The sequence below is a fragment of the Falco punctatus genome (assembly GCF_963210335.1).
Source record: "Falco punctatus genome assembly, chromosome: 14".
In the NCBI taxonomy this organism is placed as follows: domain Eukaryota; kingdom Metazoa; phylum Chordata; class Aves; order Falconiformes; family Falconidae; genus Falco; species Falco punctatus.
Window position 1 is genome coordinate 23,236,655 of NC_137594.1, and position 25,294 is coordinate 23,261,948.

The 25,294-nt window shown below is 47.8% G+C and overlaps 1 protein-coding gene across 4 annotated transcripts in view; it reads left to right on the top strand.

Annotated features, from left to right (window-relative positions):
• PLEKHG4 (pleckstrin homology and RhoGEF domain containing G4) overlaps nt 1-25,294 on the top strand; it is an 89,427-nt gene that overhangs the window by 48,318 nt on the left and 15,815 nt on the right. For all 4 annotated transcript variants that reach the window (XR_013931940.1, XM_080411106.1, XM_080411107.1 and 1 more), the window contains exons 11-13: nt 10,661-10,799; nt 13,291-13,413; nt 13,965-14,156. Coding sequence is in view for 3 of the 4 variants with exons in the window: in XM_080411106.1 (XP_080267232.1) it covers nt 10,661-10,799; nt 13,291-13,413; nt 13,965-14,156 (454 nt within the window). In the remaining variant the exon portion in view is untranslated. The remainder of the gene's footprint in view (nt 1-10,660; nt 10,800-13,290; nt 13,414-13,964; nt 14,157-25,294) is intronic.

Consider the following 25,294-nt stretch of genomic DNA (forward strand, 5'->3'; position numbering starts at 1 on the left):
CCAGAACTGCAGAACTAAAGGTGTAAAACATGATTTTTTTAAAGACACATAAAGACAAACCCAGCTGCACTGTCACCTTGGCATTAAACAAGCAAGAGATTGACTTGCTTTTTTTTGCAGGGGATATGTTTTGCCGGCTCTCACAGCTGACTTTCTTGCTAGTTTGTGGCTTCATGTGGCATAAAGAATACCAGGAGGTGGTAAGAATAGAGATGGACAAACCCATCTGAAAACGCCTGACTGCCGGTTACAGACAGTAGGCTAAAACAGGCAAGGAAGCAGCCTTGTGCTGTATGCAGTCAGATGTTATCTGCCAAATACCTTTCAGGAGCATGCAGCAAACAAGGCTGGCTTTAGTCTTTCTTTAGTAATGAAACTCTTCCCTTGGGCTTGATTTTGGCATGTTTCCATGCTCTGCCCTTCTGGAGAGCTGAGATGCCCTTCGGAGTGTTTGATGACACGGGGCAGTGGGATCTCATTGCTGCTTAGGTCTGGCCCGAGCTTTGCAAGGGTTTTTGCTAAACCAGTGATGCCACTCCTTTCCTGCAGAAATTGAACTCATCCCATCAGAGATGTGGTCATGCAGGAGAGGCGTTGTGGTGTATCTGTTTGTTTCTCTGACAGATCTTTTAAGAGCCTCCAGGAGTCCTTTCTGGATGGTCCCATCCTGAGGGGTGCTGTGGCACCACAGCAGTGACTTTGACTGGTAACACTACTCACGCTCTGTTTCCAGTGAGTGAGCTGACAGAGAGTCTCCATACTCCTTTCTCCACCAAGTACTGGTGTGAGAGCCTTGCCCATCCAGCTGCTGAGCCACAAAGGGAAAGAGGGACTTCCCAAGCAGTCTTTCTGGATCTCAGCTTTTTCCTGGCTGAGAAAGGAGGAGCCGTCTTGCCAGAATGCGCATCCTGCAGGCAGCCCATCACAGGTTGCTGGCTAAGGGGATGCTGTGTGCTCAGCTGGTCCCACAACGCACTCCCACCTCCAGGAGGACCAGGCTGATTTTGGCCTAGAGTCGGAGTGGGTGTGGTACTGATGAGCCAGTATCTTTGTGGCGCCTCTGTAAGTGCTGTAATGACAGCTTTGGCGCAGGCTGGCCACCCAAAGGGGCAGGTGGACTGCTGAAGGCGGCATTGCCACTTATTCATTGTTGGAACTGGCTGGCTTTATATTTGCCTTCACACCATCTGCTGCATTGAAGGCTAAGCACATCTCCAGGTCTGTTAGCTGGAGGATTCCAGGTTTTGCTGTCCCAGTCTTTCTGGGGATTGAAATGCAGAGCTGGTAGGCTAGCTGCAGTTCCTGTTGGTAAGTGTGGACAAATGCCACAGAGACATCCATTGCTTTGATGCTGTTACTACTTAGTTTTGCCGTTTTGGAAAGGAAATTTTTAATAAACATGGGTTTTTAACGTTACATAGAGTTGGCTAGCAGGTGTGTCTTTGGCTTCTGTGTATCTAGTGTATTGATCAACCAACGTGTGGCTCACAGGCAATTCACTAGGCCAGTCGTGGAAGGTGGACTAATGCATTGCTTATTTTGTGGTGGATTTCAAAGGTTTCTCCAGGCTTATGATGGAAGTGTCAGAGAAACTGCCAGAAGCAAGGCAGCAGCAGTGAGAGCTATTACTAAAGTGAAGCAGTTGTGTGAGGCTGGGCAGTAAGGCAGGGAGACTTTTAACCTGGTTTTTAGCCAGACATTTTCCACTGTTGTTCTCATTATTATTGCTCTTCCAGCATAGTCAGGAGCTGGGAATGCTTGCCTAGACAAAATGTCCAGTGGTGCCTTTTGTCCTGTAGATATGCTATGAGTCAGAAGTGGAGTAAAGTACGATATAAACATTTTATATTAATATAAAGATGCTTTATACTAGTTGAACCAGAATATACCTGGCACATGTCCGGGTCTGCAAGTAAACCTGCATTCTCAGTATGGCACAGGAGCGGGATTGCATCATGCTCTGCATGTTGGTGGGCAAGATAGCCACAAGGCTGGATGTGAGAGCTGAAGGAAAGAGAAAAACCTCAAATGGTGAAGGAATGACCAGGTTGGGTGCTGAGCTCTGTGCAAGATGGAACCAGAAAAAACACAATCTCTTCCCCCAAGCTCCTCATCTGAAAAGAATTTGTGCTTGCAAGCTGTGAATAAGCAGCTTATAAATAGATGGAGGAGTGAATTCTCCTTTTGTTTGCAGAAGGCAGTATAGTTAGTCTCTGTACTTTGAGGGTGGAGTGGCTAGAGCCAAGAGCTAGTTTTGTGAGCTGGTTATTTTTAGTATGGCTTGGTGATCTAGTTGGAAGCTCAGGGTGGGGACCTGAGTTGAGCAGGGGCAATGGGCAGTGCAGAGCAGACTTCGTGAGCAACAGCTGCCAGGCTCCTGATGCTGGGCCTGACTCAATGACAGCAACAAAGACGGGCGATCGTATGGCTGACAGCCTCCACAGTGCTTGTCCCTGGCTTCCACACACAATACTGAGGCACTAGGTCTGCTTGAAGCTGTGGCCAGTTAATGATGCAGTGAGTTATAGCTGTGTGGTGCTGTAGGAGCTCATGTTTGTGGGTCTTTAGGAAGACTCCTATCAGTAGCAACTCCTGGGATGCTCCAAGGCAGGCACGTGCCACTCTGCAAAGCGGTTTAGAGCTCCTTTTGGCAGAAGTAAACTCAGATAATGTACAGACTCTCAGGGGCTCCAGGAGGGCCTGCCTGGAGGACTGCACAAGCACTGTCTGAGGCTCTGTCTGTCTGGGGTAGAAGCAGAGAGACTAAGCTGATCATCTAAAATGTGAGACAAGTTGGGGGTGAGGGTAGAGGGGAGACAGCTGTCTGGTGTGTAAGTCCCAGTCTGTGGAGACTGGGATGGCTGACATTCTTGGTTTGGAAGGTGAAAGGTGTGCCCCTGCAAACTGACAGCCTCTGCCGTACACTGGTGGTCACAGCCAGGCAACCTACATCGGGAAATCCTTCCTGGAGGTGTTACTGCCATCTGCCACCCCCTTTCTGCTTTAGAGGTGTGTTTGTTTCTGTCTGTGCTGTGGCCACTTTGATGGTTGCTACTCTATGTGTTTATACGTTTTCAAAATAATTCCGTGCTTGTGTAGTTCTCACTTTCCTGGTTTGCTGATCCAGGGCTTGCTCATCTTCCTGCCTCCCTGGGAGCTTGAGGAGCCTCTCATGCTGCCACTTGCCATAGTGCACGTTCCTGACATGGTCCTCAAGAGGCACCTTTCATTGGTAGGTGTCCCATGCAATTTTCCCCTGGGGACCTAATCCTAAAACCTTCACCTCTTGGGTAGGACAAGCTCTCAGTATACCTTGAAGTGAGAGGAAAAAACATACTTAGATCCTGGCCTCAAAGATTGGTGTTCTGCCACAAGATGCCTGCGTGCTGCTGCTGGCAACACAGAAGAAGATGACAGACACTAGAACCTTTGGCCCTTAGTGCACGGGTGGCAGCGCCCTTCCATAGCCTTACTTGCCTGTGTTAGGTGGAGGGAGGAGCACACGGCGACATTTCTATCCAAACACATACCGTGCTGCTTGGTATTCATTTTCATTACAGTCTAACCTGTTCCCTCTGTTTGCGTGGTGGTTTTAGCCTGGTAAAAAGCACTTATGCTTGCATTTAACAAACCTCATGGCTCCGCACATAAAGGAGCGTGGAGCCGTTGCCATTCTGAGTGTATGAAGTGCTGTATGGAGCCAGCTGTGGCATTTGCAGAGAGGTAAAAGATTGCAGAGTTCTGTCTAGGTAAGTTTTCATTGTTCTTTTAGGCTTTTCATGAAATTATCCCCCTCAGCTCCTTTTCTGCTGTTTATTTTCTGCTGTCTTATGTCCTAAATCTTCCTGGGTTCAGTGGGAATTTACCCAGAAGACTCTGGTTTTGCTTGTTCTTGTTTGCAATGTCTGTCGTGCCAACAGGGTATTAGGTAATTAATGACACACAGTGTGTTTTATCTGTTTAAAAATATTATGGAAAAAAATTGCAAAAATTTTCCAGCATAGGATGTTAACTGAACTGCCTGAAGTTCCTGGCTCAGCCCAGACCATCCCACAAGCACTGTTTTTGATACGGCTAAGTTTGGGTAGATGTTTCTGTTGCTGGGGTAGTTAATAGCGCAGTCACTGCTATGATATGTATCATGAACACTGGGAGTGTGCAAAAGGAGGACCTATCAGGGAAATGGGTATGTGGCTTTAAGTGACAGTGGGTATATATTTGAGCAGAACATCTTGAAGCCCTGGTGGTCCTAACTCCAGGAACGGAGCTGTTAATACTAGTGCAGTTGACGTAGATAACAAGTGTAAACATAAACAGGTTAGTGTACATGGGACGAGGTTTGGAGGTAGAAGCTGTTTACAGCTGGTAGAAGACCACAACTTGATGCTTGGTGTTCCCAGAACGGTGTTTCCACATCCTATCTCAGGCTCCGCTGCAGGATGAGCTCTCCCCATAAGCATGCTACTTGTTGGTTTGGGATTTCTTACAGTATTTTTTTTCCAGTCAGTTTTATGAATCTTTCTGGGATTTAAAATCAACCAGAGTCTGAATGCAGTTTTATTGTAACTGAATGCAAGCCAGGCTGGGGAAAGAATCAAAGGTCATGGTTTGGGACTGCACTTGGACACTTCTTTAACTGTATGCATCTATCCCTTTGCTTTTAAAGGGACTTCAGAGTATGTTTCTGCTAAAAACATGTTTAAATGAGCCATGCTCCAGAAGAGAATTCTCTCAGCAGTTATGGTCTGCGGTGTGTTGTATTAATTGGATGAGTTCCTCCCAGTGCAGGTGCTTGTCAGGTGGCCTGGTAAGGAGGGAGTCGGTCGGGTCTGTGGTCTCAGCTGGATCCACTGTTCACGTCATGAATGGCCGGAATCCCACAGGCAATCCCAAACCTGGTGTTTGCCTTCTGTGCCTTTCTAAGGACACTTCGGGGTTCTAAAAACTGTACCCAGTTCTTTAAATACTTTTATTAGGTAATTAAAATCACTGTGGCACTTCATGTGCTGCAGAGAATAATTACAGTTTATTTAGCAATATCTGCATTAGCTTCATCATGGCCCGTTTGAATCTTAACCTCAGCTGCCTGTGAAGTTTTCAGCCTGGAGAACAGGAGCGTGCATTTGAGGTTGACCACCTTTTTGGGGATCATTGCAAATACGGCAGTTATATAGGTTGCTACTAAAATGCATTAACGACTGAGAATGGCTCTAATGCATTGCTCCTCCTGTGAAACAGCTCTTGGGCACGCAAGACTTCCCTTGCAAAGTGGGAAGGATTTCTTCCCAAAGCATTGTTCAGGCTGTTTAAACGATTTGTAGCCAAGGTATCAGCATAGATGATCTGGGCAACGTCTTTGGACTAAACCATCCTTTAAATCTCCCGGTTGCCAGAACCTATTAATTTTCTGCCGAATCCTGTAGAGACATCCACAAGGGCAGTTTGGCACCAGAAGTGGAAGACTAGATGAGGCCAATGTGGCAACATCTGACTGTGTTTCTTCTAGGTTACAGAATGATCAGGGATATCTGACTTTACAGGGCAAGTTAGCTGTGATATTCTTGCCTAAAAATCAAGTACGCCAGCAAAAGTCAGTATGTGTTGTGTTTCTTCCATTCGTGAATTCTTGCCATTTAAAATTAACCAAGGTTAGTCAGAGGATGAGCTCTGAATTTAGCCCTCGCTTTAGATCTGTTGTTCTTGCTGTTGGTTAGAGCAGTTTTTCAAGGGGCAGGCAGTAAGCTGCAGAATATGGTGATGGTTCTGCTGCCTCCTTCCCTGCGCCCTTCTATTTGTGTCTCACTGGCAGCGACAGGCATGGCTCATGCAGCACCTGCTTTTGCAAGCCTGCTGGATGCCTCTTCTGTGGCCATCTATTTTCAAAAATAAATCAGGTATTTTGCTTTGAAAACTAAAGTGTAACTCTCCAAGGCTAGCTTTTTTTGAAGGATGGACTCAGACAGAAATGGTCTCTCTAAATTATAGGTTTAAAATTACCCTAGCATTATACAACAGCTTGGCACTTCTCCAGAAAACTGAAGACGTTTGGAACCTTTTCCATTGAAATGATAATTGCCCAATGAAAACAGGATTTGGGGAAACATAAACTGACATCAAGCTACTCCTTGTTACTATAAATTATATTGACTCTGCAGTATTGCAAAATTACTTTGAATGATTTGACCATGGAAGAATGTAGTGAAAGACTTATTACCACACTCACCTGCGCAGGGAAATTGCAATGCATCCGAACAGATCTAAGCTTAGACAAGACTTTCCACTGACTTCAAACAACTCTACTTTTCTTCCTCACAGTTGCGCAGGCCACTATTAAAGTATCTTTAAGGTGCTTAAAAACCAGGTGTTTCCCTTTGTGTGACAGGATGGAAGTCACTTTTTCTTCTTCAACCAATTTTTCACTATTTTGTTTAGTCCAAGCTGCCTTGAAGCCAGTGAATGACAGGAATGAAAAAGTCTGACTCTGAAAAAGAAATAGGTGTTTATGCAAGGTATCATTTACCCATGAAACTCCTGTTGCAGGATATCGCTGAGTTTACTGGCATACTAGAAATGATTGAGGAAGAATTTTTAAAGATGTGGATCAGCAAATGGATGGGTAAATAGGTAAACAGACATACAGAGATTTGGGAGAACATGCTTAATGCCCAATCAGTACCTTCTGTGAGCACTGGAAGTGCCGAAGTGAATTGCAAAAACAAACTTTCCCATGGACTGTGAGCGATGTCTTTGTTTGGCTGGCTCAGTTTGCCCATCTACTTTATGCTACAGGGTGGAAAGGCTTATATTTTCCTCTGTGTAAGAGAGTAAAAGATGGATGTTAGGGAGAGAGCCCGTCAGGCTGGTAAAAGTGAACTGTCAGAAGCTGACAACGTGTGAATGGAGTTACCTTGGAGATGCAACGGAAGACCAGCAACTAGACGTTGAGGTTTTAATGAATGCCTGCCAAGCAAGGCAGAACATGTGAAATCAGCATGGCCAGACCCTGAAACAAAGAGCTGAGGTGCTGGGATGCTGGAGAAACTCAGCAGAGAGGAGGAGGAGGGATGGTGGTAAGGCCACACCTGAAGTCCCTGTGGGGCTCTGAGCCCAGAGGAGCTGTTTGGAAACATTTTTCCTGGGTGGCTTGTGTGTAGTCACTCAGCAAACCATTGGCAGGACCGAGAGAAGAGGCAGCCTTGGGCTGTCTATCAACAGCCTGCGCAGGCATTCACAGAAAATAAAATTACTTAAATGACAAGAGTAAGGGATTTCAAATAATTATATATATGCTAAACAGCCCCACTTACAGACAAAAAATAACTAATTTCCAGCCCTTTTACCTTAAATGAATTCTCTGTCCAGTCCCTGCTCATAGTATAAACTCTCAAATGCATCCTAGACTGACTCTAGTTTGAGCTGCCTACGGATCAGTAAGGTGTTCCATGTGTGCATTCAGTAACAGGACATCACTTTTGGTACCCTTGAATCAGGGGAGATGGAGGGAAGGTAGCTGAGTATATGTAGATGTGTGTAGCTGCTGCATTTGCCAACACCTGGATCACATCTGATGGTGCTGAGGGCTCAGTTCTAAACTGGTAGCTTGCTTTTTCCCTGCCACTCTGCTGCACATGCAAGGAAGTCTTGGTCTTACTGAGATCTTTGGAGTATGGCTCTTTATTAATATTTCCAATAATATGGCATAAATCCGTCTATGGAAAAACATGTGTGGGGCCAGAAGAGCACTGTCTGGGGTGGATTATTTTTTCAGTCCTTCAGCTCAGCAGCAGGCAGCTCACCCAAGCTCATTTTCTTCTCCTGAAGCGGGCTCCTCAGGGCTCAGGGGCTGGACTGGCTGGCAGTATTTTATTACTGCGTTTTTGAACCTGACTTTCCCTGGAGTGGTTTGCTGGTCATAAGTGTGCTCCAAGAAACTGGTCTTGTCCACAATGCCTATGAATTCGCCTCTGTACACAGTAGGCTTGTGATAGGCTTATTTCTGTTTCTGAAAAAATATTTGCATTTGTTTTGTAATCACCTCCTGTCCCTCTACCTTGAGGGTGATTTTTCCCACAGTTGCAGTGCTGTCTTCAGGAAAACCAGTGTTTTGTGACTGGGAAATGTGCTGCCTGCCGTGTATGAATCTGTAGCATTTAGAGCCTTGCAGCCCAAGTTATGACTGACTCCTGTCAAGGAAAACTAGTCAAAATTTGAGACAGCTGGGGTCCTGTTTCCTCCATCAGGCATGGAGAGGAGTGGAGTGGGACTCCCTGGCTTCCTGCCCCTGTATCAGGCCACACTCTGCACTAGGTCAGCTAACGAAAGACCTGGAACTCTTGTTTCAAGTTTCTATGCCATGAGGTTACCAACTTGGAATATCTTGTTAAGCACTGAAACCACGTATGCTTTCTTTATCTTGGGCTTGGGTGGATGTATGGGCTCCCGTTACAGAAGGGTGTAGCGGGTCAATCTAGCTTGTTGAAAAGCGCCATCGGAGAAGTAGGATCAACACCAAAGTGATTTCCATGGAAGCTCAGAGAAAAGTTAGAAAAATATTTTGCCTTACGAGAGCATAACCGCAAATGTGTGCATGTAACAGCCTGTAATGTCTAAAGTTATAAGTGCTTGCTTGTCTGTGCCGGTGGGAGGAAGAGCATTTGCTGTGTTGCTGTGCTTTCCTGAGTGGATGAGAGCATTAAATTAAATTCCCCAGCAAGGACTTCAGAACCGCGGGAGTAAGACCGAAGGGTGTCTACCTGTCTGGCCGTCGGTATGGTGGTGCTTTATTCAGAAACTAGGACCTGACAGATACACTCTGCTGCACAAAACCTAACAGCATTAATGTTGTTACCGAATATAACTTTCAGCGGTCTTCTGAACTGTTTCTCATTAGCTGTCCTAGCTGTGTCACTGCAGCTGATGGGAACTGGCCTTCAAGAACCTGCTTTGTAAACACACTTTTCAGAGCTCGGCTTGGACAGTGGTTATGGCTCTGCCGCTGGAAGCCTCCTGGGTTGGATCTGGGAAAGGATTACAAAACAGGAGGCTCATATCATCACTGTTTGTTTACAGTGGTTTTGGGAAACGCAGGAGCGGTAATACAGCTAGGATCTTTCCATGGAAGCTTGCAGATTCTCTGTAGAGAACCTGTCTCCTCTGCACTGCGGTAGCACTGATCTTAGTCCAGAAACAATTCGGGTATTTTTGGCTGAACTTTGGAGAAGTTCATTTGGTCTAATGGCATTTTGAAGAGGAAAAACAAAAGATTCTAAGAGCCTGAGGTTTGAGAAGTTGGCTGTTGTACACTGGGTGGAATTCTGAATGGAAAAATCCTGTGGATTTCTGCTATGCAAGAGCTAGTTGTCCAGACCCATTGCACTACCTCATGTCAGTTAAGTACTACTACCTAAGAACTGTGGGGTGGTTGCCACTAAATGCTCATATTCGGCTGCATTTCCTATGTTCAAGGTTGCCTGCAACCCAAGACATAAATAAATTTGTATGCTGAATTGCTTGTATTAATTTACATTTACAAAGCTTTAAGAGTTTTATTAGCTATCTATTTCATAAGTGCTTTTGATAATTTTAATAATATGATTAAAAAAAGCCATGCTGTCATAAGCCAGAAGGTTGTAAGACAATTGCAAAATGAAAGCTGGTTTAGGGTGAGTATGGGAGATGGTCAGGTGGCTGAACACGCCAGCGCAGAGCACAGCCCAAGGAGGCTGTATTTTGTTGTAGGTGTCTGTTGAGTCCATATATAGTAAGAGGAGGGAAAATATAATTTATAAAGAAATATAAGAAAGAAAGAATAAGCTTGAATGCTGTTCTGTCTCTTGAATCCTGGGACAATTCACCCGAGCCTGTGTTGCACACATCTGACAGGAACTTGCTAACATTCATCATCTTGCCTAGACCCTGGCAAGGGGTCCAGCAGATCCAAAGGCACTGGGCTCCAGCCTGAGCCCCTCCATTCCTGCCTCTACATGGAGGATGTTGACTTCTGTGGCCAGGCTGGCAGGGAGAGTGCTGCCTGGTGTTGCCTGTTGGGCTTTGGTCGGCGCAACTGCCTGTGGAAGACGGGGAGCTCTGTCTATGAATCTTTCCAGTACGACATCATAAAATTGAATTTCTCTTGGTGCTGGAGTGCTGTACACTTTGCATTTTTGTTTGGCTGATAGAAATCCTAAGAGTGAGTGGAGGAGCATCAGGTGCTTTATGTTGTTGTTGTCACTCAGGAGAAATATGCTTCTGAGTCGTTGCTTATTTACTTATTTAAATTTAATTCAAATGGTGTTTTAGACACTGAGACTGCCTGACCCTGTGTTTTGTGAAAGCCCATTGACACAATAATCTCCATTTATGAAAAGCCGGGTATCCTGTGAAAGTGTGACAAGGACAGTAAATTTTGCAAGGAGCCTGGCTGGGAGGAGATGCTCTTGTCCTTCCTGCCAGGTTGTCTGCATTGGGATCAGAGTGGTGAGTCACAGGAATGTGCAGGGACCAGCATTATTCTCCTTTCTGCTTCTGTTCTCCGTAAGGAGATGGCTGTTATGGGAGGGAGGACGACTGAAGTGCTGCTGTTAGCCAGGTCACGTTTACATGAAGTGCTGGGGGAAGGACCTAATGCAAAACCCCTGACCAGACTTGTGTCCCCTTCCAGAGACGCACTTGATGCTGCCAGCGTGCTTTATAATCGAGTTGATGAGGGCGTTCACCGGCTGGTGATGCTGTCAAACAAACGCATTCAGGAACTGGAACTGGTGATGGAGTTCGAGAAAGTGGAAGAGTGTTTTAAGGAGGTAAGGCCTGTCGGTTCCAGTGACTACCTGCTGCCACCCTCTGACCGTGCGTCCCGCAGCAGGTACTGGGCCTGTTGGTCTCCTGTGTGATGGTGTAGAGTGAAGCCTGTAGGTCCTTAAAAAGAACAACCGAACATAAGAATTGGACATATTTTTTTTCTCCAGATGTGAGATTTTTTTTTTTCAGATGTGCTGAGAACCAAGGTACTGTTTTGACTTGTATCTCCTGATGCCAGGTGAAAGTCTCCTGGCTGCTCTTTAGGTGTGGGTCAGTCAAATGCCATAACAATCTGTGATGTTTTTCCATACTTGAAGACCACACTGTAGTGGCTCATCGGTAAGCTGTACACTTGGAGGCGGGATGTCTTTTTATGTTGTTGAGCAAAAATACCCTCCCAGCAAGACTATTGAGGAGCCCTTCTTCATGCTCCACCTTGAGAAGCAGCAGAGTGATGACAAGCTGGTGATGAGTCTGTGTCTCCCCTCTGGGCTGTAGGTCCTGCAGGGTTTGCCTACATCCTGCTATGGAGTGAGCCACGCACTGCAACCCCCACGTGAGCCTGCCCATCCCTGCTGTGCACTGTGTTGTTTAGATTCCTGTGCAGTACTCAGGTCTCTGCTATCTGATAAGCCCCAGGCACACTCCTTCCCCTCTGGGTGCAGCCCCAGGCACACTCCTTTTGCCTCTGGGTGCAGCCCTGCACACAGGCTCAAGGCAGGGGAGCAGCCTCCTGTCCTTAGCGCAAGAGCCATGCTCAGCCCTCCCCACCCCTCTGCACTTCTGTGGGAGCTGAAGCTTCCCTTCACAGGGTGCTCATTGAAACTCTTCACAGCTGTGGAATGATTGAAGAAAACAGGCACTGGCTTTCAAAAAGACCTTTGCAACCTATAGCTGTGTAGGTAGAGGACCTTAAAAACTCATAAAGTAGCTCAGGCTGCCTGAGTGTCCCTTGAGGTCTGATCATTTCTTTCAGTGTTACAGATGCCTAAGCGTGAACTCAACCTCGAGATTACGGAGTCGCATAGTCTCTGTTGCTGCAGCTTGTCAACAGTGAGAAGTTTTATGTATCGCTTACTACCCTGTGTCTGTGAAGGGTTGTGTGCTCTTTGGAGCTCACCTTAGGAACCTGCGTCCTTAAAGATCAGTACTAGGACCAGTTTCACCATTGCTCTTCTAGGATTCTGGGCTGTTCTCCTCTGGAGAGAACTGAATTTGCAAAGGAGGCTGTAGCCTACCTGATGTTTTCACAGGCCAAAGTGGATCCAAGAGTTTTAATGACTTCCCATTTGGAGGTAGACACTCAGGCGCCATGTACTATGTGTTCAGGACAAGAAGTGTGATGCAAGAACCTAGAAAAACTGCCTTAAACACACAGGTTCCTAATACCAAACAGAAATGAAAAAATGCACAAAGGCAGGCTCTGCAGCCTGCCCCTGCTTTAAGCTGAACTCTCTTTTGATAGAATTAAGCAAAGCTGACTGCTCCTAGCTTACTTTGCTTGCAGATCACCAATGATGGCAGCAGCTGCTCCTGCTTTTAAGCCTGCCTAGGAGCTCTAGGCAGCAGCTGCAGTAAGGGTCCCATTCTGGGAACCCACCCCCATCTTCTCGTGGGCTTGGTCTGTGGGCACAGACCCTCTCTCAGTTCACAAGACTAGGAGTTTGTCCTTGACTGTGGGGCTGAGTTGAGATATGGATTTAGATAATACAGGAAAACAGGATGCATGGGAATTAAGAAACATTTAGCCTGTCCCTTCCCCGAGGTGCAGCTATGCCTGAAGCATTGCAGACAAGTTTACTGATGAGTTTTTAAAACCCACTGTTGATGGAGATGCTGTGTTACCCTGCCCGGCCTCCTGTGTCTGCTTTGTTTTTAGGATGCTTTTGTTAGTCTTCTATCCATGTTTGAGGATATGGGCTTATAACTGCAGCAGTGGCTGGGCGCTGCTGAGGAACCTGCAGTTACTGCATAGCTTTGCAGTGAGCTGCTTTCAGAAAACCAGTAGGTGAGAGTCCTAGAGAACCATGTAACATTGCAGAAGGGGGAGAATCTGTCAGTATGTTCATACTGATGTAGTTCATGTCCTGCCAGTCAGAAAAGGGAAGTGATGTAGGAAATCTGGCTGCGGGGGGATTTTATCCCACTTGGGGGTAACAATAATAAGAACATCAGGCCAGCCTGCAGGTTGCAGAGCTCGCATTAGGTCATGGCTCACCCTAAACAGAGCCCAAGCAGCTACTTGCCGTGTTTATGCCTAAGGCTAGTGAGCAATAGCAGAGCTTTGCAATTACTCAGTAACTTGAAGTGGAAAGACTCCTAGCAGGAGGCTCAGGCTGAAATGCTAGGATGGGGGGAGAAGTGTACATGCACGTTCTTTCCAGTAATGAAATGACCAGTTAAGAGAGCAGTTCCTTGCTCTTTCCACATGAAGGCCTGCCCTGGTGAGTAGCACAGGGTGACTAATAGTGGAGCTTCTCCCTTTTCTCCTAGGTCAGCGGTTGGATTGAGAATGTTGGCAGAAAACGGCTAAAGGAAACAATCAACCTGGATGATTCTCTGGAGATGCTGCTTCAAGCACAAAAGCAGTTCAGGGAGTTTGATCTTGTTGCCAGTGTAAGTGTTGTCTGATTGGAAAAATGTGTTCCCCAGGGTCTGATTTGGTAGCGTATGTGCCTTGTACATGCTCAGCCAAACCCATGATGCTAAGATGGCATTGGTAGAGGGTTCATCACCAAGGTGTGTGTCATTCCTTAGCACTGTTTAGCCTCCCTGCTCTCTTGTAGACAAAGCCACCAGCTCAGCGCATTAGTAGATGGTATTTGCCAGTCTTCAGGAAAATAACTACTGTGATAGAAGATGGATTTTTTTTGGTTACTCCCTTGATGTGCTTGTGACGCTGCCTCTGATCTTAATTGACCGGTGGCCTTGCTGCATAGGCCTTTACAAGCTGCCATATAGGCCTTTACAAGCAGCTGTGTGGCTAACATAAATCATAAAAGAGGTCAGGGTTCTCTAGAATTATTCTGTAAACAAGTACACCCCTGCTCCTGTGATTTGAACCTTAAGAAACAGTCTAATTAGCCCTAGCTATTAATGACCTTGAAGACTTATCTACTGTCCATGTCAGGTCTCTATCCTCAAATGCAATCCCATTTTGCTTTCAGGAATATTGCAGAAGAGGGCAGGAAGCACTAAAAAAGATGGATCGATGGGAAGACTTTCCATCTGTGGATGTGCATTCTTACAGGGGAAAGCTGCAGAGCTACAAAGATCAATTGGAGGAGTTCTGCACTCAACTGGATGAAAACAGGCACCGAATCTGTGAGACGGTCAGGCTGTACGAATTCTTTGACAAGGTAAGACAAGGCGTCTTCTGCACAGAGGACGGAGTAAAAAGCCTGCTTGGACTCAATCCAGAACTTGCTTGTTTATGAAAGGTGTGAAACAGTGTGTGTGCACTGACAGGGAGCTGGACCTATGACCTGTCAAAGCTCCCTCATGCTCATATGTCTGCAGTGATTTTTTTCAAGTCAGTATGTGGAAGAAGGGATGGATGTGTATTCAATAAAATGTCTGCATGTGTTAAGAACAGAGGTCTTCCTGTCTCAGCTGTAGCTTTAGGGCCCCTCTCATGGCCACAGCAGACAGGATTATGGTGGTGCTGGCTCTGACAATAAGGGCCAAGAGATTGGTTGCTTGTCTTGGCCACCATGCCAGGGTAGGCTACCTGCCTTGTGTTCGTGCTGTGTCCTTACATGCTGGTAAATTCAGCCTGTTGACACATCAGGAGTAGCACCCTGTGATTCAGCCCTAAATATAGCCCAGCTTCTCTCTCGTGGAGGCCTGTGTCAGGAAACGGAGCACCAGAACAGGGTGCTGGGAAGTGTGGCTGAGCAAACGAGGGGACTGGGTTGGCCCAGGCATCTGGAAAGCAGGAGGAGGGGATGCGTGTGGTGACTGTGCTGAGTGCCTGGCCTTCTCACCTGTTTGATTTAATGCAGATGCACCCATTCAGCAGACCTGCAGTTGGATTTCGTGTCCTTTAATTTCTAAAGTTGCAGATGAATAAACAGTAGGATTTTCTAAGTGCATTTTAAAATACAGCTTTGGCAAGCACTGAAGGCCAGGGAGTCTGTACTCCATTTATTCCACACTTGTACAAACATTGGGTATTGAGGTTCTCAAATTCCAGAAAGAATAGACACTAAAAGTTAAGCTGTACCAGATGTAGGTGGCACTTAGCTGCTGTCTCTGAGCTGCCTTGGCAGCCAGAAGTGCTCAGAGAAGGGGGAAAGAAATTCAGTTAACATGGAAACATCGCGAAGCATCCTGTGCGAGGGAGGAAAGTAGAGAAAGCAGCCCAGAACATTGCTGTCGGGACATGTACGGATTGCGTTTGTTTGGTGATGCTCTGCAGGTCTGCTCTAGATCATCTGTACAGTTTCTTGTGAGGGTGCAGAACGCTCTTGCTATGGGAATACGTAATTTACTTTTTCCTCCCTGCAGTGGAGAGAAAAGTGCCTCTCATGCTGTAAGAGAATGGCAAGAACCTGTGCTCTGCTCACTCACTGAGCACAGACATTCAGGGCCTGCTCTGGTCCCTGAACACCCCTTGCCGTCATGGGGGGTACTCGGAAGGATCCTGCTAAGGATGGCTTTTGTCATTGTTCTTCTGATAAACTGGGGCATGTAAAGGTGCCAGCCCTGCTCGGCATATTGGCAGTTCCATGGCCAAGCCAAACGTTGGTCCTGTATGAACCCACCCCGCCCAGCCTGGAAATCTCTGGAGCACCAGACCTGGACTGTAGCACACGATGGCTGATCCATTCTCTGTTCAGGCATGGAAACTACATCACGGTGGCAGCTCTTGGGCTGCCAGGATAGTTGGTGATACGTGTTCTTCCACAGCTTCAAAGCTTTTCAAAGCCTGGGCCGTTCTTAGAGGCTCAAGTGTTATACAGACCCCAACAATGGCCCATTTCTTTTCTTAGGGCATCATAGTACCACTCGTACAGCTTCTTTTTGGTGGATGACAACTGGGGATGCAGTCCTTGGCAGCAACAGCGTCATCCCTCTTGGTTATGCCTTTCATGATGCACAGCCCCAGTGAAAACTGAATGATAGCAGCACAGTGTGTCTGCACACTGCTTTGGTGTGGAGGAGAGGTATCTCGCTTAGTGAGGGAGGAGGATTTTGATCTCACTGGTTTCAGAACTATAAACAATGCCAGTGTTGTAAATATAGCATGTGTGTATTCTGAGCTGATGGCCAACTGAAACCAGGGGTTGGGGGTTGGGAATACATCCTGCAGCTGTAGGATGAGTGCAGAAATTGCTGCGCAGCATGAAAGTTCTTTCAGTGCTGGTTATTTTGATCTTGATCTCCAGAATACTTTCTGCCTTCCCAAAGCAAAGTCGGTGGTGTAGTCTGGGAGGTGGGGGGAAAGCAGAAGATGTTATCTAAACTGATTTCTCTCTTCTGATGCTGAGCTGCTTTGACCTTCCTGCAGTGATCTTGTCAGTGTCAGCCTAACCCTATTCTCTCTCCCCTAATATCTGAGGGGGATAACAACAGCAGAAGTCTGCACTAAGCAATGTCCTTGATTTTTCCTTCTTGTAAAGAGCCTGTGGCATGCCAGACCCCAGGATTTAGGGAAGAAGCCTGAAGATGCGTAAGCAATGTACACTGCAGTAATGAGCTGGCAAGCTCAGATCTCTCCAAACATCTCAGCATGTGCCAAGGGGAGTGGAGCACCCACCACAGGGATCATGTTATTCATCCCTCATGTACTTTGTTGCCTACTAGGAACGGGAGGCTCTGCTTGCTGGACTTTCTTGTGGTGGGGCAGTGTTTCATAGGGTGCTGCCTGTGGCTGCTGGACAGGCCATGGGACAGGACAGCACAACCCCATATGGTCCATCAGGAGGCTGTACCGTGTTTTTTCACTGCCTGACAGCTCCTGATGGCCTGTCAGAACTCCCTGCGGTGAGGCAGGCTGAGCTGGGCCAGACCACATGGAGCTTGCACATGGGCTGGCAGGGTTCCCTCCCCAAGGCCATGTCCAATGCCAAGCTGGATGTTTCCATTTGTCCCCACTTCCTTTGCGGCAGGAGCACTTGGTGCCTGACAGGAGCTGGATGACGGCTGGGCTGAGGCCGGCGGAGTGGTGTAGGAAGCTGCCTTCCCCATCTCTGACTGTGGACAGAGGATTGTTTTCCAGTACCACAAACTCATTGCGGGCACACTCGGGGACCTGCCATCTTCCTGTGGCATCAGGCCTGCTCTGGCTGCTGTCCCTTGCTTACTCAGTTCCAAGACTGTTGGGATCTGGCACCACACAGTGCGTTGGGGGAGAACTGGGAAGCTGACCAAGCAAGGGTGTGTATGTTGTACCAAAAGCACTAATGTCTGCTTTTTTCTGGGGTGCTTGAAAGGGCATCCCCCGGTACCCTTCTCTCCCACTGCCTGTCCTGGCTTCCAGGTAACACTGCCATAGGCACACCATCAGTGCCAGGAGGAGTTAGAGCAAGTCTCCCTCTCCTTGCTCACCTTGTTAGCCTTCACATTTTTTCCTTTTTCAGCCTTTCTTTGGGTGAAATTATTTCCCAGGTCTTTGCATGCTTTTGACTTTACCATAAGCAAAGTGCCCAGCTGCCTGGACCACAGGCTTGAAACGGCTGTGTGAGGGCTGTGTCCCCTGTCAGGACCGCACCTGCCTAACTCGCAGCAGCATGTCTAATGCACTGGAGCACACGGCGTAGTATCTGCCAGCCCTGGGGTGACCACCAGTCCTACAGAAAGTAGTGAAGGTGTGTGATACTTGCTGGCAGAAGTCACTCTGGAAGAAAGCAGTGACCCAACCAGAAAGGGCAGAGTCCCATCGCACCAGCTCAGCGTCTGCACACCCTGCAGCCATGCGGTGGTGTGGGGCCTGGAGCCTGCAGCTGAGCTGCCTGTATCATTACAGGAGGGCCTGAGGCAGCTCCAGGGGCTTTTTCCTGCTTGTCAGGATGTTGTGCAAAATGCTGCCTCTTTTGGTGCTTGGGAAAAGTATGGGCATTGCTCTGCCCTGGCCTTAGGAGCCTCGTACAGCTTGGGCCCTTACTTTGCATTTGCTTTCCAAGAGAGGCTCTTGAGTCCTGCTGCTCAGGATTCGTGGGTTGAGAAATGGAAGTGTTTCCCCTGTTGGGATTTCTTTGGGCTCTGCTCTGTGAGCTGTTCTTTCAGTGGTATTCTGTCAGCCACCCTTGGATCCCTTCCCTCAAAGGACCCCCGGCTATCAGCCTGTGCCGATTCTGGTTCCTCAGTAGTGATCTCCAGCCATCCCTGGCTTCTTTCTGCTGCTTACGAGCTCAGAGCTCTACTTGGAGCAGGCGGATTGTTGGCCCAAGCCCTCTCCATCTGCGGTGACATCCTTGAGGAGCGAGGAGCGGACTACCTGCGCTCATACGTGCATCTGCCCCCACACGGGTTCTCCACTCTCCTCCTCCGCTGGCTCTCCTCCTCAGACACTTCGTTCTTTGTGGCTTAGAAAACAAAGCCTTTGGCAAGTGAAGGAGGTGCCTGCCCTTCCTGGGGGAGGGCCAGCTGGCCTGCATTTGATTATGGCAGTGCCTCCTCATCCCTCCCCATTGTCCTTGCTGCTGTAGGAATGCCAGCCTTTTTTCATTCCATCCTGTGAACAAGTGTTGCTGCTTCTGGGGCCCACAGAGGGGTTGGGGCCCTTCTGCCCACCCCTCCCGCCCCGCTGGCAGGAGAGCCTCTGCGCATCTCCATGCACCTTCCCTCCGAGTCGCATACACCCCATCCTAACGCCGACAGCAGACAGACACTGCAAAAACGCTCTTGGAAGTACCAAGTGCCCGGCACCCCAGCTGACTTGTGAGTTGTATTGAGATTGTTTAAAACAATGTAGAGAAGGCTTTTCACGCGGTTGCTTGTGCGCGTCTGTATGCATCCAGCATGAATCAGAGTGCTTTGTGTGCATCTTTTGTGCGCTCACACAGAGCCCTGCGGGCTGTGTGCATCTTTGCATGGTCCCTCTGAATCCCAGGGTTGTGCTGTTTGTCCCTCAGTCTCTTTATTAGAGGTTATTGCATGATCGTTTCAGTGGGCATAATTTAACTGCAGCTAGAAAGTTGTTGCTGGGACTGCGTGCCTCCAAACCAGCTGGATGTGTGCATGGGGCAGGTGGTACCCTTTGGGCTGCCTGGACTGCTGTTACAGGTTGTGGACAGCGCAAGAGGAGGCTGCTGGCCTCAACTGCTCCAGGGTTTGCTGGGCTCCTGTCCCCTGAGTGACTGAGACCTGCTGGCACCGCATTCCCAGCTTCGAGAGATGGATCTGATCTTAGATGTGACAGCAGAAATCCAGGGCATGATAAATTAGCTGACTTCTGCAGATGTTGTTACTTCTCACTTCTCCCCAAAAGATTCAGAACAGCAACCTGCTGATGGCTCATTTTCTGCTGTGCTTCCTTTCTGACCATGTATGGATATAATGTTGCAGATGATGGTTTTGGGGGGGGGGGGGGAATCAAGCTCCCTTTAGGTGATAAATTATTGGTGTTTCTTTTTGCTTAGGCTTTGATGAGGAAAAGGAGGGTTGTGAATGCTGGTCTGTGGGAAGCTGGAAAGGATCCTGGTGGCTGTGACCTGAAAGTGTGTTTTGTTTTGTTTTGGTTTTTTTATTGCAGACTGTTTGGCACAGTTTGAGAATTTTGCTGAAAGGGTGTTGTTATGATTCCCCACTTGGGGAATGTACTTGGAGGAGAAGTGGAGAGTAGAACTCCGCACTAAATTGGAAAAAGAGGCATTTGATATGTCCTTACTGTAGCACACTTGGTATGAACAGAGATGCAGGTGCCATGCTGCTTGTCTCTTGCTAGCAGTCATGCTCAAGTCAGAACACGGCTTTGCCCCCTAGCACCTCTGAGCAAATGAGGTTTTTGCTGTGACTTAAAATAAAGTCTCTGGGAGAGGCTTAACACATGCTGTTCTCTCTTTACCTCTGTGTAGAGATTGGCTTTATGTTTCTGGGGCTGGGCTGCACAACATTCCCACATAACAGCTTTCATCTGGTGCAAGTTCTCAAGGTGATGATGGAAGATCTGAGTAGCACAACAGAGAGGAATATATGCTGTGACTTCCTGATGCTGTAGGGGAAGGCACTGTTGTCTGGCTTTAGCACTGACAGCAGCTGTCTGATCTCTCTCTCTTCCCTCTCTCCTTCTTCAGTTACACTTGTGAAGTCATGCCCCTAGACAGACATCTAGTCTGATTTGCGCTCCCATTTCAGGGGTGTTCTTTTGCATGTGCAGCCTGAAGCAGTTGGGGGACTGAGCCTCAAGGTTGGAAAATTGATCCTCTGGCAGAGTTCATGCAAGGTTAATGCATGCAATCTCTCCCTTCTCTTTCCCGACAGGTTTTTGCTGGAGAAGCCTTCTTGCAAGGTTAATAAGCTTGTAATGTTTACGTTCCCATCAAAAGGTACTCATGTATCAGAAAGTTTCTGCTTTGCCTCAGAGTTTGAGATAGCCCTCTTGCACAAACAAGAAGTCCTGAACATTTAAATATGAACTGCTACAGCTCTCCCTTATTCTTCTGTCTTGCAAAATTAGTGATTTGGAAACTGTTCTGTTTTATGAATTCTCCAGTAATTCACTGCTAGATCTGCTGGTGCCCAGTCTATTTTCTTCTCTGTCTCATCAGTGAATTTATTGCCAAATTGGCATCACAGCAGTGCCCCAGGTCCCACACGCAAGCTCTGTGACAGTAGGCGAATGCTAAGTGGTAGGTAGCATTCGCACTTGGTACTCTTTTCTAGTTGCACAACACAGGTGTTAGATTGGTGCATAAATTTGTCTGTCAGTATTACAGGGCAGCAGTAAATTAATTAGGGGTTTTCATGTGCTCAATCCAAGCACAATTTGCAGTTGAAGGTGAGGTCTTCTTGGGTTGAGATGCTTTTGGGCATCTGCCCAACACTTTGGGCTCTGCTTTAGCACAGTATGAGGTCTGTGTGATGTATTTGTGGCATGTGTGAGGTGGGGGCGAAGCCTTCATCTGCCTGGTGTCTTTCTGCCTCCTACTGTGCTGGCCACATCCTCCTCCTTGCTGGAGGGCACAGCAGAAAGAAGAGTCTGGGGGAGGCAGCCAGCGAGTAGCATCTTTTGAGTAGGCTGATCACCCTTCAGCTGCCTTCCCAGATCACAGGAGTGCCAACATGTTCTGCCACCACTGTGTATGCAGTGGGGCAATGCTAGATGTGCTGAAAGCATCTTCTGTATTCATGTGTGGCTGCCACAGCACTTCTGTGTAAATATTCCTCGGTGTCCTTGGCTGCCTGTGAGCATAAATTGACAGTGGTCTGGGAGTCTGGAGCTCCCTCTGACTGGGGTGGGATTCAATCTGCTGGATGGTGACACTGGTAGCCAGTTGGTAATGGCAGAGAAGGAGCATTTCCTCCCAGCAGGTTTAGGGATTTCCCAGCTTGTGTTGCAGCTGTGCTGTAAAGGGAGCGCGTTGCACTTGGTGTCAGATGTGATGCAAGCAGAGGGCTTTCCTCAGCTGACCCTAGCCCTGTGCATGTGTGCAAAATGTGGTCTTTGGGTGGGTTTTTTTCCACTCTGATCTTGGGTTAGGAGCTGTGCAGGGTGACAGATTTTCTGAATGTTCATGTGCTGGCATCCATCTGGATGCTCGGATCCTCCTGGAGGCTGGAATTCCCTTTAGTCACGGGAGTTAAATAGATCTGTTCAAGCAATCTGGACATGAAGCTCCCCTCAGTGTACAGATGGGGCTGAGGCTCACAATGGCTCCATCTGCATATCAAAAGCTGTGGACATATGGACAGGGCTCTCCCAAGCACTCGCTGCCTCTGACCAGGCTCCTTTGGCTGCTCCACAGGGGCTTCATCCTCCAAGCACATCTTAGCACGCTCTTAAACCAGGGAGCTGTTTCTGGCTTTGTCAGCCACCCCGAGGAAAGGCGGCCCAACAAAGATGTGCTGGGTGTTCGGGCTCAGTTTCAGCTCCACATCTCCCAAGGCACAAGTGGCCGAACAGCACAGTGCAGAGAGGTCCCAGCCCATCACTGAATAATTAAGCAGTTTGGCTCAGCCTGTCACAAGTGAGATGTGAATTGAAGACCACAGAGAAAGCATCCACTTCCCCATGCAGGCCCAAGGGTGTACTGGAGGTGTCACAATCCCCTCCTGACCATGGAGGACCTCACTAAAAGGGAGCCAGTGCAGAGCAGACAGGGGACACCACAGTCCATTCTGTCCTCGCTGCGGTGTACTATTACGGAGTGATATTTGTGCAGTGTAATGACGTGGCTGTCGGGACATGTAAAAAAGTGAAGCATGCAAAAAACCTCTGGAGGTGACATTAGTGTCTGTACAGAGCGATTTGTTGCTGTTGTGCAAGTTGCTGCATATCAAGTGACTGATGTATCTCACATCTCTGTGTGGCTTGATCTTGAATTTGGCTGGAACGTGAGGCTCTTGGCTCTCCGCTTCACTAAAAGAAGCCTGAAAACATGCTACCCTTTTCCTCCTCCTCCTCTAGGCAATGGTCGTACATGCACAAATGCATATGCTCACTCCTTCATGCCTTCTGCTTTCTTACCCATCAGTGAGTTGCACTCAACATGTGTAACTTCTTTCAAGTCAATCTTCAAGATGGTTTCATAACTCTGTAGCGACTGATGTAGGCTGTAGCCAAATGAAGGACCAGCCACCAGATTCCAGTTGTTTAGGAGCAGCCAGGGAGAAGAAAGTGGCCGAAGGAGATTTTAGCGTGCAGTGTGGGTCTGTAACCAGTGAAGCATCAGAAAGGAGGGAGGATAATACCGAGGCACTGAAACAGCATCTGCCCTTATTCTGGTAAGAAGGAGTTGTGAGCAGAATTTCACTGACAGAGAAGCTTTGCTATGGGTGCATGAAGCTGCTGAAACAATGGGCAGTGCCTCAGATGTGGGGAGGCTGGTATCCAGCAAAGGCAAACATTAAAGTTTCTGATTTTACTGAGAGCAAACCCAGACCCCGGTCCTCTGGCTTGGGAGCTTTAAATGTTGAGAAAATTCCCTTGGTGGGACACAAAAACAGGGGGAGAAAAATCAGTGCAGACGCTACCTGAGGATGGAAAGTCCCTCATGGCTGTGGAGCAAAAAGGAAAAATGGAGTGAAAACTGCATGTTGTTGGCTGTTGGGAGGTTTTCTGCAGCTGCAGAGCAGTAGAAGCTGTGGGGAGGGCAAATCTCAGACACTTGCTGCCCAGCTTCCTAGGCAGTCATTTTATACATATATACATGTATAAATACATATATGTTCATCATATAGACATACATGTGCGTCTGTATATAGATATATAGAGAAACTGGCATAGGCTGTTCTGTGGAAGCTCGGAATTGTACTTAAACAGGCGTTATTGCAGTTGGTTGTGATTCAGCGGCTGAGTCAGCCTGTCCCTCACACAGCTGCCCCAGGTGTTGCCTGGCGGCTGCGGCAGTGAGAAGGGCAAGCGCGCGTCCTGCACATCAAGCGCGCGTCCTGCACGCCAGCTCCAGCACGAGCCACGTTTGCCCTTTGGGTCCTCATGCTGTCGTCAAGAGAGCAGAAATCACGTGCAATCCTATTTTATCCAATTATATTCCTCTGTAATTAAGACTCTCCTGGACTTGTCAAGCCTGGCTGCCCAGAGGGGAATCGAAGGGATTTTTGAGCTCTGTTCACGTTCACCCAGAGTGCTGCTGCAAAAGGATTTCCAAGCGCGTTGCTCTAACGAGCACCCTTTGGTGCTCGGGCTGTGGCGTGCCGAGACTAACCCTGCGCAGTGTTGCTTCCCTGAACTCTCGCTCTTTCCTGCCCAGCTGTGGGTATCTAGTTGTTCTCCTTTCTTATGCTTAAATCCAAGGAGTTTGCACTTCGCACTTGTCTCTCATCCTTTTGCCCTCCCACAGTGTTTGTACAGCATCTGGCACTTGGTAACAGGCAGAAATGCAAATACAGGACTTAAAGTTTGTTTTCCTTAGCAGCTAGGTTTAGGCAAACTGGTGATTTTTAGTGGTCTCTCCTCGCTTGGAGAGAGGAGGGGAAGCACTAGCTACACAGCAACTCAGAAATGGTTTAGGTTTTTATGTCGAGGCTGAGTCCTTTCCTCGGTGTTCAAAGCTCAGCTTTCACCAGCTAAATCCCACATAGAACACAGTTTTGATTAGTTTTGTTTCTGCTGCTAATGAATCCCAGGCAGGGCTTCAAATGCAATTTGGAAAAGTTGAATGCTGCAGGGTGGGGAAGAGAGGGAACCTCTGCGTAGAGAGATTACTTCTGACTTTGTGGCTTTGCTGAAATGCCTGTGCTCTGCAGTTACATGGTTTCTTGTACGTCCCAGCGTAGCTGCCTGTTTGTAGAGCTGCAAATCTTGCTAGAAGTGAGCAGGAGCTTTGGCTTTTGGAGATGTGGATAAAGCATTGCAAAGTCTAGGAGACATCATTGTTTTCTCCAAAGCTCTTTTGTGTCGAGTGGTGGCTTGCTTTGAATTTTGCTTGAATTTGGGGTCAGTTGGGACGTTTTCTCTCCCTGTTTTTTTGCAGTGTGAAAGAAAGGGGATCTGGCCTGTGCCCAGTCAGGGTGTTCTCTGCACACTTCAGTAGTTCTCATGTGAAGTGCAGCCCCTTCCCCCTCCGCCTTGTCTCTGGTTACCAGGACTCCTCAATCTGGTATTTAGTCTAGCAGCGTTTGCTTGTGAATAGCTGGAGCTGAGGTGATGCACTGAAGCAGTGGTCCTGCCTCAGTCTGGCCATAGGGGATGGTAATGTACAGCACAGAGCTGGGTGCAGCCAGGAGATGGACCCCCTGTGTACAGATGGGAAGGTAGGATGAGGTTTATTTTTTAATGGATTCTTTTAACCCGACTTGTCAGGGGGACATCTGCAGGTCCTGAACTCTTGCTCTTTCCCTGCCCCTTCCTTCATGGGTGCTATTAGTATCGGTTGGTGGGAGCCTGAGGAAAGCCCAAAGCAGGTCCAAGTGAGTGGTGAGCCTTTCTGCTGTAACTACTTGGTCTCTGAGTTAGCAGAGAAACAGGCTTGTCACTGTTTGCCAGTTGGCAGCTCTTGTGACGTTAAGGTTTTAGCCTGGATAATTTTCCTTTCAGTATATTTTGACGTAAAATGGCTTTTTAACTGTGGTCTTTTTGAAGTGTTAGCATATGAGGCAGTCTCCGGCCACAGGTCCCTGCTAACGGTGTGTGTGCAGCAGCCTGTGGTAAGGGAGACATCAGTATTGTGAGCAGGAGTTGATTCTCAAAGTGGCTTAAAGCCATATTGGACTTAAGAGGGAATAAGCCCAAATGAGCACCTGTAGTAAAAGGAGCACACCTGGGAGCAGGCATTGTCACGTAGGAGAGCAGTGTTTACTTCGGTCGTGTGTTCTGGTGAGGGCCCTGTCACTCTGCCCTTGTGCTGTGAGTGCTCTGACTGGTGTCTCAGCT